General features: G+C 41.5%; 1 protein-coding gene across 1 annotated transcript; it reads right to left on the reverse strand.

Annotated features, from left to right (window-relative positions):
• Nucleotides 1-682: 682 nt before the first annotated feature.
• On the reverse strand, nt 683-3,399 carry si:ch211-222l21.1 (parathymosin). The gene is made up of 5 exons (XM_055868202.1): nt 3,190-3,399; nt 2,334-2,420; nt 1,883-1,955; nt 1,684-1,769; nt 683-1,550 (listed from the first exon to the last, which is right to left on the reverse strand). Exons 1-5 carry the CDS (start codon nt 3,238-3,240, stop codon nt 1,482-1,484), a joined length of 366 nt encoding a protein of 121 aa, XP_055724177.1. The 5' UTR covers nt 3,241-3,399; the 3' UTR covers nt 683-1,481.
• Between the last annotated feature and the right edge of the window lie 10,068 nt (nt 3,400-13,467).

Here is a 13,467-nt window from a genome sequence, read left to right on the forward strand (position 1 = left end):
TGTAGTTCTATGGAGAAAAAAAAGAACAAAATCCAGATTACAAGAATCACCCCTTTCCCAGTTACAAAATCATCTTGGGAATTACTCCCATCCATATTCAGTCTTATGCCATATTAAATCAACTGACATCAGGTACTTTACATGGCTAGGACTGTTAACTGAAAGCATCCCTTATTTCATTGTTAACACTAGTGTTAGTCACAATTGTAATTTGGTGTTAACATTGTAAAGCATCTTACATGGCAATTCCACCACTAACCTCATTTTCATTATCGCCAGCACAATACCAGTGTCTACATGTGTATAACAGCGCATTTCTGTTTTGTAGAAAAAAGTTTCAAAATTCAACCCGATATCAAGTTAAAGCAATGATTTTTAAAACCCTGAGATTCGTAGTGACGTGGGGAGCAAGAAAATATCCTCTCTATGGCTAGAAACTCGTTGCAGGGTTTGACATTTTAATATTTTACTTTGAATTCTACCCTGTGATGTCACAGAGAAGTGTTTTTTAGGACCTTCATAACTGCAGACCATAGAAACTTACTGTTTACAGATATGTAGACACTAGTATGGCACTGGAGATCATGAATAAGAGGTTGAAAAGTGGCAGAATTGCCCTTTAAACAGAGGTGAAATATCCAGCACATTTAACTACAGCGTATGCAAAAACAAAACACCATGGTTAAAAAGACAAGACTGACTTATTTAATCATCAACAACCAGAATATACAAAGCAGTGGCCGATGCAACCAAATAGCAATCATGAAATATAACTGCACTAGAAGAGAAAAAACACTAGGTTGGGAATGTTGTTCTGATTAAAAATAACTGAAAATGAAACAAAAACAGTATCTTGGGTACAAACTTGTTTTAAAATGCTTACAAAACATATGACTAACACCTTAACAATTAAGAGGGGGTAATTAACATTGCAGAAGACAGACCCCTAAACAGGATCAAGTTATCTTTGATCACGGAGGTGTTCTTTTATTTGTGCCATTGTTGTGTTAACAGATCAGTCAGACAAAGGATTAACTACTAGCAGCAGCACTAAACAAAAGGTATTAAAAAAGCCTCAACTAATAATGCTAACAATAGTCCATTAGCCCCTGCTTAAAACTTATCTTTGGTCTTTAGTGAGTCTGAGGTCACCTTGAAAATGTGGAGAAGGGTGCAGCTGCCTGACTCTGAATCAACTGGTCAGCAGTAACAAAGTAGAGAATGTGCTTAACTCATACAGACACAAACTAACATACTGATAAAACAGCATGGATCCTATTTGCACAAGTTTTTTTGCGTAAGAAACCAATAAATAACATCTTATAAAAAAGGGAGGAGGCCACTATGTTTAAGGACTCCAGTGCAATGTAATATCTTGGGGGCAAACAAAATCTGTAAAACATACATAAAGCACAAGCTCTACAAGGTGAAGTTGACAACGGCATGTAGACAGAGCTGCGGAAGAGTACAGACTGAGTGTTCTAGGCCTCCACTTCAGCTTCCTTTGAGTCATTGTTTTCTGTTTTCTGTTTTTTTGTTTCCACTTGTTCCTGAGGGCAAAAATAAACATTTTTAAGTGAGGAGAGAACTTAAAGGCCAGATATAAAACAGTAATAAAGATGGCTCAACTTTTACTGTGAGACTACTGTATATTGATGGTTTTAAAATCGGACAAAACTGTACCTCCTCCTCAGCTGGGCGCTTCACAGGGTGGTCAACCTCCTCATCAGCAGCTTCTTCTGCATCTCCAGCTGCATCCTCTCCCTCTCCTGCAATCACATTCATAAATGAAACAAAAACATGGGCTTGAAGCACCTCACATGTATCAAATAACCATTAAACATGTCATTTTTTATCCAGCCAAAGAGGGGCATGAATTTACCATCCTCTTCAACCTCTGGAGTTACTTCAGAATGAATTGCACCATTTGTCTTCTCCTCTGCACCATTTTTGTGCTGTAGGGAAGGAACCAAAGAATGACAAACGTTAATATTTCACATAAATGTACGGAAATTGTATGCATGAGTGATAAGGAATTTCTTTCAGAAAAGTATTCTGAAAAAGTTAACCGAAGAGTTACAGCCAACACGCTTCAGAGTTAAAACAGGGCACATGTTGCAGTTTATACTTAATTCCCCTGAGAATTTGAAAAGGAAATGCAATGAGGTCCAACACATGTCTTAAGGAACATTTGTGCCATTTCACAAACTAAACAAAGAATAGTGAGTGGGGGTGGGGTAGTTGGGTCTGAGTCTGGAGACACCTGTATGATGATGGCGCCAAGACAAAAGGCCATGAGGCTCCCAAGGAAATAAACTTCGGCATCAACTCACTGTTTCATTGCCAGGTGCGTCCCCACTGCCGTTCTCCTTCTTCTCCACCATCACCTCCTCGGCAACCTCTTTCTTCTCTTTGAGCTCCTGAAAATATGTTATTCTTGATTGTCTCACTGACACAATTGAAGCATGTCCACCACGATGTGGCCATATAATCGTCGCCAAAGTAACGTAGCCATCTTTAATTCGGATTGTTAAAATTGTAGTAACCTTTCTACACATCTCCAGTATTTACTAGCGGCGCATGCCCGACCACTGCCAAAGTGCACACAACGGAAGGCATCGGGAACTAGCATCGCCGTTCCCTACAAGAAAGATAAGCATGCACACTCCTCTCGCACTGTGAAAGATTTACGTTATCACTTCCCGCCATCGCGCAACCGTGTCGCTCGAGCGCATTCAAGGGGTGCTTGAGGTGCTTTTTAGCTAACGTTTACTAACTAGTAATAACTTTCATTTGCAATGTGCCTACTGTAGCAAGTTTAACGACAAAAATAGCTGGCTAGGAAAGTTAGTCCCAGCCAAGTCGCCAATAGTTAAAGTTAAATGTCACGTGCTGAAGTACAGTGAAATTCCATTCTTGCAAAATCAAAACAATGCAGTAATCAATGTAGTACTAGTAATGGAGCTAGCGAAGTTATTGAACTAGTTAAATAGCTAACTAAATGTTTGAGAAATACGTACTATTTTTCAGCCATTGACAGTGACTAGCGTTACTGTTAGCTAGCTACTTGGTTATTATTACACGGCTGGCTACTGTAGCTTGCTTTTACAGCTAAAGTTAGCTAGCTGGTGTTCATACAGGCTTAGCTGAAGAGTAAAGTTGTTAGCTAGTCAAATTAATCAAACTCACCTTTGCTGAAATCTCGGTGGTTGTGGTCGTCTTTACTGCGGTATCAGCCATAGCTAGTTTAATTTAAGGGTATAATATGCTTCCGAAATAAATACTTTGTTTGATGTTTATGGCAGTGATATACCCTGTTTCAATAACACGCTGCGGAGAGAGTTATGAATACCAGCAACATCTGTTAGGCTCAACTGTAGTCCATTAGTTAGAATGGAGATGGTCGATCTAAAACGTAATTGGACAATCTAAAGTAACCATCACGCTTAAGCGGTTCTTATTGGACAGGTTGTTGTCAATCTTCTGAATTTGAGCCCGATTATCAAGCTCCTCCCAGCTGTCCTTCTCCTAATTGGTTGAAAATGTAAAGCGTGCACTCTGATGTAAAGCATAAAGAAAGTGTTCATGTGATAACATTAAATTATTTAAATTGAAAGTATCTTAGGGATATTAACATTGTTATTCTCTCTCATGAATTACATTTGACATTTTAATGGTGTTTAATGTAAGCAATAGCCTATTCAAAGAACGTGCTTGAAGTGCGCTTTGATGAATGCAGTCCCTTTGTGTGACTGCAAGCATTCTCTACATTCAAAAACAACAATATTTTTTATCATTAATGCTGTTGCCAATTGTATTTTTTTTGTCTTGATTTTGACATATTTGTATTCAAAACAAGTTGTCCTTGATTTCGTCCATCTAGAAGCATGTGTAAAGCCCTGGTAGAGCCGCTTATCCCTTTGTCTTCAGTGCCTAAGTATCAAATTACAGCACAAAGATGATATGATGTGATGTGAAACCATTTACTAACTAGACCACACCTCTTGCCTCGGTTAGACTTCTCTATTTTAAATATGAAGGTCAGGAACAAAGTGCCTCATATGAAAAAAATGAGAAGGAGGCTTTTGTATTTGAATACAATAGCTAGCCTACATAAGCCTATTACAAGCACACAGCCAGTAAGCTACCTACACTTATTCGCTGTGTCTGTGACTGTCTGTATAATATGAAATATCTGAACTGTAAAGAACGAATGGTGATCCATGTGAATGTAAACCATTGCAATTCTTGGGCCAGAGTAATGATTGGGAAACAAGCAGCATGTCTAGTCAAATGCATTTAGAAAGCCCTTCTTACATCAGCTGATATCTCAAAGTGCTGTACAGGAACCCAGCCTAAAACCCCAAACAGCAAGCAATGCAGGTGTAGAAGCACGGTGGTTAGGAAAAACTCCCTAGAAAGGCCAGAACCTAGGAAGAAACCTAGAGAGGAACCAGGCTATGAGGGGTGGCCAGTCCTCTTCTGACTGTGCCGGGTGGAGATTATAACAGAACATGGCCAAGATGTTCAAATGGGATCAACTAGGCCTATGTGTTATTTTCTGAGTTGTTTAGAAACATGTTTCATAAAACTACTGATTCTGTGTCCCACCGATACTTTATCCGTGTTCAGTAACTTTATGAAACATAATGCAATGGACCACAGGCTGAGGGCTGGTCAGAAATCATTGGTCTTTTTGGGGCCACGTATTCTACGGCAGGAAAGTCCACGTGCAGAACAATGGCTTTGGTCGTAGGGTCAGCAATTAAGGTGTGGCTCTCTGATTTGAGTCTGACAGACAATGACGGCAGGAAGGAGAATGGGGTGTGAGGGGAGGAGAGTAGGGTGGTCTCCTTTTTTTGTGAATCTGGAGAAACGTTGCACGGCACATTGGATTACTGCACTTGTATGGACAGTTGGCCACTTCTCTCACTTAACGCTACCAAAGCCTTGGAAGTAATTCAAAAGAAGATAAAGTAGGCCTAAATGTTTCCTTCACAGATTTGATGACACGTCCAATGTAGATTGTGTCCCATGGCCATGATTGTACAGTATGTCTCTCATCGTTTTGTGGTTCATACTGTACATAGGTTTAAAGTTGATTCCTTACAACACCTGGATGCTTTTATAAATATAATTAGATAATTGTGTGTGGCATTGGTGAGCCCTCACACAGCCCTCACACAGTCATCATTTGGTCTAAGGTCGGGGCAGGAGCATCACATGTTGTATTTTGCTGTCTGCCTGTGTATCTGCACGCGCACTCAAACGCACACACACACAGGCGCTTACACACAGATGCAGGCACCACACACACCACACCAAGCCACTTTGGAGTCTTTTGTTTATGGCCACTGTTTCATTTAGCATGTTGTGTGGGGGCTATTGTATTGCAAATGGTGCTACACTGAGCATCTGTTCCAGTATAATGAAGACTCACTCACTGTGGAATATTATCTCGCCATCTCCTCTACCCAGACCCAGACATACATTCAATGCTCAAATACAATAACTCCAGTTTTGCCTCTGATATGATGTATGTTATTCATTAGTATCACGGCATTGAGAACTGTTTTCATTATTCTTACTATTATGAAATTAGACTTTTCATTTGTCCCCAACTAAGAGGGTGGGGTGAGCACCTGCTCCAGAGTATTAGAAAGTGGTACTGCATATCACAGATCACACCTGATTTCTCTCTCCTGGGTAATTTAAGGTGAGCCCTTCTGCTCTGTTTCTCACTCATCTCGCGGTTTAAACCTCAGGGAGCTACATATGGCACATCACGTGCCCAGAGCCATCCCACTGAACACGCTTAACTGAGCTCAAGGTGATTAAATCAAATCAAATGTTATTTGTCACGTGCGCCGAATACAACAGGTGTAGACTATACAGTGAAATGCTTACTTACAGGCTCTAACCAACAGTGCAAAAAAAGGTATTAGGTGAACGATAGGTAAGTAAGGAAATAAAAACAATAATAAAAGACAGTGAAAAATAACAGTAGCGAGGCCAAAAACAGTAGCGAGGCTACAACAGTAGCGAGGCTACATACAGGCACCGGTTAGTCGGGCTGATTGAGGTAGCATGTACAGGCCACCAAAAATGGGGATCACCTGAACATGGTGTTGTAACAGCTTGTGTCGCAGTTCGGTAGGGGCCACTGGGCAGAATATTTTCATTTGCTTCTCTCCAGGTGCACACTAGAGACGTTAGAGATCACCAAGATTGATAACAAATCCCTCTTGGAGGTCCTAGATGGAGAGCATTTTTGTTACATGAGCTTTTGACTCCGCCTGGCCAACATTTACTCATGTATATGAATATCCTTCTTTGGCATTAGGCTGAGACAACATTTAAAAGGATAGAACAGTGACAGGAGAGAGAATTTATGAGATTATTTGCATTTCTTCTGATATTGCTAATCTTTCATATCCATAGCTTGGATATTTTTACTCTCAGGGTTGAAATTATTGGGACTCATGCATGTGCACCCTTTATATATGAAGAATATCAAAACAAGTGTTAAATGAAGCCTCAGACTTTATTTTTAGGGCACCCTCAATAGTAATACCCTGGCTGGCTGGTTTGGTTATATTATGTTCACCAAAATACAGAAGCTTTATTTGATGAAGCCTCAGAGAGCTCATTCAGTCATTAATCCCAGATTTGGCTAAAATGTAATTATGACGGGTGGAAAGCAGCTATAATTACATGGAGAGATCAAAGGGCTGTGTCAGTGCCGTAGTGGGTTATCTCAGTCCATGGGAGTTTGTGTCTGGGAATCTTGTTTTTTCGTGGGGAAGAGGACAACTATTGTGTTCATCATAAAGAAATAACTTTTAACTGGTAAATACTTACACTAATAGTTTAATCAAATACTTCCCAATATTTCTTGATCATTAATGCACTAAATCAATAGACGACAGCAAAGGAAATGCGTTCAATGAAGGCTGACATAGTGTACATAGGCCTACAGTTACGGTAGTGCTTTCATTTTGGAAATGAAGACTATATGGAGACCGCAGAGCACTGAAACAGATGTCTGCAATCTAATGATCCCAGTCTTTGCGTAGTCCGGAACCAAAAGAGAAGCAGTCTAACTGCCTGAAAAAAAAGCAGTCAGTCCAAGCATTACTCATTCTCTGTGACTGGAAAATGGGGGCAATCAGAGAGGGGAGTGTTTGTGAGATAATTTCCTGTCATTTTTTCTCTCTCTCTCTTTCTTATGCCTACCACCTCAACTTGTTTCCATGGATACTGGACCTCTTCCAGAAATGTCCTCCTGCTGGTCCCTTGTAGTAGGTTGCTTGAAACAGGTAGAAGTTCACTTAGAAGGAGTGAGTTCAAGCAAAAACTGAAGAGATAGTGAGAGAAATATCCTACATCTGTATGCTGTTCACAGTTGTATGATCTATCATCTTTACAGTTTGCAGGAGAAGGTCTCAGAATCATGGGCAGTATTCCATTTTACACTCTGACACAAGAGAGTATTTTCCTCACAGTTGCTACACAACTTACAAAGCTATGATGGAACATTATTTTGACTTATGAACAGATGCGGTGCAACAGAGAGTCTCTATAACTGTCTGGACCAGGCAGAGAGAATAGAGTCTTTGTGCTCAAGAAGTTGATCTTTAGTTTTAGAATGACAGGCAAAAGTGAGTGGTTGTCCATCAGGCATCCCCTCCACCACCACCATCACAAACAAAGAACTTTCAACGTCAGAGTTTTCTGCTCATGTTTGCCCCCCCCCCCCCCCCCAAAAAAAATCTGAATAAACACAAAACAGAGTTACTCACAATCAATCACACCTGACAAACAGGGAGACAAAAGACCTGATCCATGGAATGTCAGTGCTTGAGGGGAGAGCAGAGCGGGGGGGCATCAAAGAGCAGAGGTCAGGATTAGGAGCGGCAAGGGTCCCCATAATTAGAAGAATTGGCAGTGGCTAAATGGGCTCTATTCTTCTGAACAGTGGTGTCTTGCAGGCTCTGAATGGCTTTCTCGGTGTTCCAGGCAGATCCAATAAAGAAGCAGGAAAACATATAAGTTGACTGCTACACAGTGACAGAGTGTACAGAACCTCTGAAGAGTTCCTAGACAGTGGATGTGCCAGCGGGGGAGCTCAGTTTTTGCTATCAGTGCCAACAGGGGTGTTGGTCATGTACACTTTCATAAGTACATGCAACAATAAAAACACCTATGATTGCTATCGTACCTTCACCACTGTAATTGGTCTTGCATGATGTATTCTCTGTATCCTTACAGACTGTGAACTTACAAAGCCACATGGCTGGCTACCTCCTGGAATGTGGCCCCTTGGCCCCAACCCGGAGGTGTCCTGCTCATTTTAAGGTGACAGGAACATTGAAGCATGTAATCATCGATTTAATCTCTCGTTTTGTCAAATTAGCATTAAAGGAGAGAGGACTGAAATGAAAAGGACATGTACTGGGTGGAAATGTTTGCAAAATGGATGCCACCTTTTATTTCTGTTATTACCAAAATTGTGGAGTTTGTGAAGAGACTGAAAAGGGACAGAGTGTAAAGGAGAGAGGAAAAAGTACTGGATGGATGAGCAAATGGAGAAAAAAACATTCTACTTCAACCCGATAGGCCAACCTGCTGAGCGCTATTTCTTTTTTTTTATTGTACTCCATTCTTGGTGTTATCTCCTGCTTTCCCAAGTGCAAACATCTGTGGCAGGTAGAAAGAATAGCCTATAGATAAGGTGAGCTCTATAGAGAGATTGTGGTAGAGAAAAAGGTTAATGGCAGCCCACCCCAATGGCAGAGTCGAAGTAAGGAGAACAGGGAATGACTCCATGTGCCCTGTGTTTGTACAACACCACCTTATTCCATCTCAAGCCCCACCCACACTCCTGCCTTGCCAGGAAAGTGGAAATTTCCACTAATTCAGTTTCTCCAACTCCCTCGAGGTTTCCCGCCTTCATTCTACATGTTCCTTACTGCGACTATTGGTCTGTGTAATGCCTGCCCAAAGGCATCTCATTGGTGGACCCCCCTCACTACCCTTTTCCTCTGAACCTACATTCATAAGTCATACCTTGAGTGTTTTTTTGTTATGTAACAAAACATGAAACCCTTTATCCACATCGAAGGGAGGTGGAAGGTTTTAAGTTCCTTGGCGTACACATCACAGACAAACTGAATTTATTTTCATTTATTTTATTTCACCTTTATTTAACCAGGTAGGCCGGTTGAGAATAAGTTCTCATTTACAACTGCGACCTGGCCAAGATAAAGCAAAGCAGTGCGACACAAACAACAACACAGAGTTACACATGGAATAAACAAACGTACAGTCAATAACGCAATAGAGAAAAAAAAGTCTATATACAGTGTGTGCAAATGGCGTGAGGAGTTAAGGCAATAAATAGGCCATAGTAGCGAAGTAATTACAATTTAGCAAATTAACACTGGAGTTATAAATGTGCAGATGATGTGCAAGTAGAAATACTGGTGAGCAAAAAAGTAAATAAAAACAATATGGGGATGAGGTAGCTAGATTGGATGGGCTATTTACAGATGGGCTGTGTACAGCTGCAGCAATTGGTAAGCTGCTCAGATAGCTGATGCTTAAAGTTAGTGAGGGAGATAAGTCTCCAATGGTCCACAAGTCTCAAATGGTCCACTCACACAGACAGTGTGGTGAAGAAGGCGCAACAGTGCCTCTTCAACCTCAGGAGACTGAAGAAATTTGGCTTGTCACCCAAAACTCTGACAAACTTTTACAGATGCACAATCGAGAGCATCCTGTCAAGCTGTATGACAGCCTGGTACGGCAACTGCACCGCCCACAACCGCAAGGCTCTCCAGAGGGTGGTGCAGTCTGCACAACGCATCACCGGGGACAAACTACCTGCCCTCCATGACACCTACAGCACTCGATGTCACAGGAAGGCCAAAAAGATCATCAAGGACAACAACCACCCGAGCCACTGCCGGTTCACACCACTACCATCCAGAAGGCGAGGTCAGTACAGGTGCATCAAAGCTGGAACAGAGAGACTGAAAAACAGCTTCTATCTCAAGGCCATCAGACTGCTAAACAGCAATCATTAACTCAGAGAGGCTGCTGCCTACATTGAGACCCAATCACTGGCCACTTTAATAAATGGATCACTAGTCACTTTAAACAATGCCACTTTAATCATGTTTACATATCTTACATTACTCATACCACATGTACAGAGGGGCAAAAAAGTATTTAGTCAGCCACCAATTGTGCAAGTTCTCCCACTTAAAAAGATGAGAGGCCTGTAATTTTCATCATAGGTACACTTCAACTATGACAGACAAAATGAAAAAAAAAAATCCAGAAAATCACATTGTAAGATTTTTAATTAATTTATTTGCAAATTATGGTGGAAAATAAGTATTTGGTCAATAACAAAAGTTTCTCAATACTTTGTTATATACCCTTTGTTGGCAATGACAGAGGTCAAACATTTTCTGTAAGTCTTCACAAGCTTTTCACACACTGTTGCTGGTATTTTGGCCCATTCCTCCATGCAGATCTCCTCTAGAGCAGTGATGTTTTGGGGCTGTTGCTGGGCAACACGGACTTTCAACTCCCTCCAAAGATTTCCTATGGGGCTAAGATCTGGAGACTGGCTAGGCCACTCCAGGACCATGAAATGCTTCTTACGAAGTCACTCCTTCGTTGCCCGGGCGGTGTGTTTGGGATCATTGTCATGCTGAAAGACCCAGTCATCTTCAATGCCCTTGCTGATGGTAGGCTTTGTTACTTTGGTACCAGCTCTCTGCAGGTCATTCACTAGGTCCCCCCGTGTGGTTCTGGGATTTTTGCTCACCGTTCTTGTGATCATTTTGACCCCACGGGGTGAGATCTTGCGTGGAGCCCCAGATCGAGGGAGATTATCAGTGGTATTGTATGTCTTCCATTTCCTAATAATTGCTCCCACAGTTAATTTCTTCAAACCAAGCTGCTTACCTATTGCAGATTCAGTCTTCCCAGCCTGGTGCAGGTCTACAATTTTGTTTCTGGTGTCCTTTGACAGCTCTTTGGTCTTGGCCATAGTGGAGTTTGGAGTGTGACTGTTTGAGGTTGTGGACAGGTGTCTTTTATACTGATAACAAGTTCAAACAGGTGCCATTAATACAGGTAACGAGTGGAGGACAGAGGAGCCTCTTAAAGAAGAAGTTACAGGTCTGTGAGAGCCAGAAATCTTGCTTGTTTGTAGGTGACCAAATACTTATTTTCCACCATAATTTGCAAATAAATTCATTAAAAATCCTACAATGTGATTTTCTGGATTTTTTCTACCTCATTTTGTCTGTCATAGTTGAAGTGTACCTATGATGAAAATTACAGGCCTCTGTCATCTTTTTAAGTGGGAGAACTTGCACAATTGGTGGCTGACTAAATACTTTTTTGCCCCACTGTATATACTGTATTTTATACCATGTATTGCACCTTGCCTATGCCCCTCGGCCATCGCTCATCCATATACTTACATGTACATATTCTTTATTTTTTTTTCTACACATCACCCCTTTAGATTTGTGTGTATTACATGGTTGTTGGGGAATTGTTAGATTACTTGTTAGATATTACTGCACTGTCGGAACTAGAAGCACAAGCATTTCACTACACTCGCATTAACATATGCTAACCATGCGTATGTGACAAATGAAGTGTGATTTGATTTTTGCTCTCAAATGTAGTATTCTTTTATTTTTCTCTGAACAGATTTGACCACACACACTTAATAGATAGAGTTGGACTAGGTGCAAGACGTCACTACCCGTGGGGTCAGTCAGCATCGCTGTTGAACTTAGAATCAGTGGCTAATGGCTCAATAACGGTGGCTCTGACCAATGATGAGGCAGGGCTGTTGTGGGATCACAGAACAGATGATACATTTACATTTCCTTCTCCAGAAGATCAGACATTTTGCCTCCAATTTATACTGAACAAAAATATAAACGCAACATGCTACAATTTCAAAGATTTTACTGAGTTACAGTTCATATAAGGAAATCAGTCCATTTAAAAATAAATGAATTAGTCCCTAATCTATGGATTTCACATGACTGGGAATATAAACTCAGCAAAAAAAGAAACATCCCTTTTTCAGGACCCTGTCTTTCAAAGATAATTTGTAAAAATCCAAATAACTTCACAGATCTTCATTGTAGAGGGTTTAAACACTGTTTCCCATGCTTGTTCAATGAGCCATAAACAATGAATGAACACGCACCTGTGGAACGGTCGTTAAGACACTAACAGCTTACAGACGGTAGTCAATTAAGGTCACAGTTTTGAAAACTTAGGACACTGAAGAGGTCTTTCTACTGACTGAAAAACCCTGAAAAACCCTGCTCATCTGCGTGAACGTGCCTTAGTCATGCTGCAATGAGGCATGAGGACTGCAGATGTGGCCAAAACCCTGAAAAACCCTGCTCATCTGCGTGAACGTGCCTTAGTCATGCTGCAATGAGGCATGAGGACTGCAGATGTGGCCAGGGCAATAAATTGCAATGTCCGTTCTGTGAGACGCCTAAGACAGCGCTACAGGGAGACAGGACGGACAGCTGATCGTCCTCGCAGTGGCAGACCACGTGTAACAACACCTACAGAGGATCGGTACATCCGAACATCACACCTGCGGGACAGGTACAGGATGGCAACAACAACTGCCCTTGGTGGAAGAGCTGAGTAACATCTCACAGCAAGAACTGGCAAATCTGGTGCAGTCCATGAGGAGGAGATGCACTGCAGAACTTAATGCAGCTGGGGGCCACACCAGATACTGACTGTTACTTTTGATTTTTACCCCCCCTTTGTTCAGGGACACATTATTCCATTTCTGTTAGTCACATGTCTGTGGAACTTGTTCAGTTTGTCTCAGTTGTTGAATTTTGTTATGTTCGTACAAATATTTACACATGTTAAGTTTGCTGAAAATAAACGCAATTGACAGTGAGAGGATGTTTTATTTTTTTGCTGAGTTTAGATATCTATCTGTTGTTCACAGATACCTTAAAAATAAAAGATAGGGGTGTGGATCAGAAAACCAGTCAATATCTGGTGTGACCACCATTTACATCATGCAGATCTCCTTCACATAGTTGGTCAGGCTGTTGATTGTGGCTTATGCGAAGCTGCTGGATATTGGCGGGAACTGGAACACGCTGTTGTACAAGTCAACCCAGAGCATCCCAAACATGCTCAAAGGATGACATGTCTGGTGAGTATGCAGGCCATGGAAAAATTTGAACATTTTCAGCTTCTGTGTACAGATCCTTGCCACTCCCTCCCTGCCTGCTCCCTCCCTCCGGCGCTCGAGTCGCCTGTCTACTAACCACTGGGCCTGGCAACCCACATTGCGCACACCTGGCAACCATTATTGCGCACACCTGCTCCCATCGTTAAGCACACCTGGACTTCATCACCACCTTGATTACTCACCCTTCC

This window comes from Salvelinus fontinalis, chromosome 18 (assembly GCF_029448725.1).
Source record: "Salvelinus fontinalis isolate EN_2023a chromosome 18, ASM2944872v1, whole genome shotgun sequence".
NCBI lineage: Eukaryota > Metazoa > Chordata > Actinopteri > Salmoniformes > Salmonidae > Salvelinus > Salvelinus fontinalis.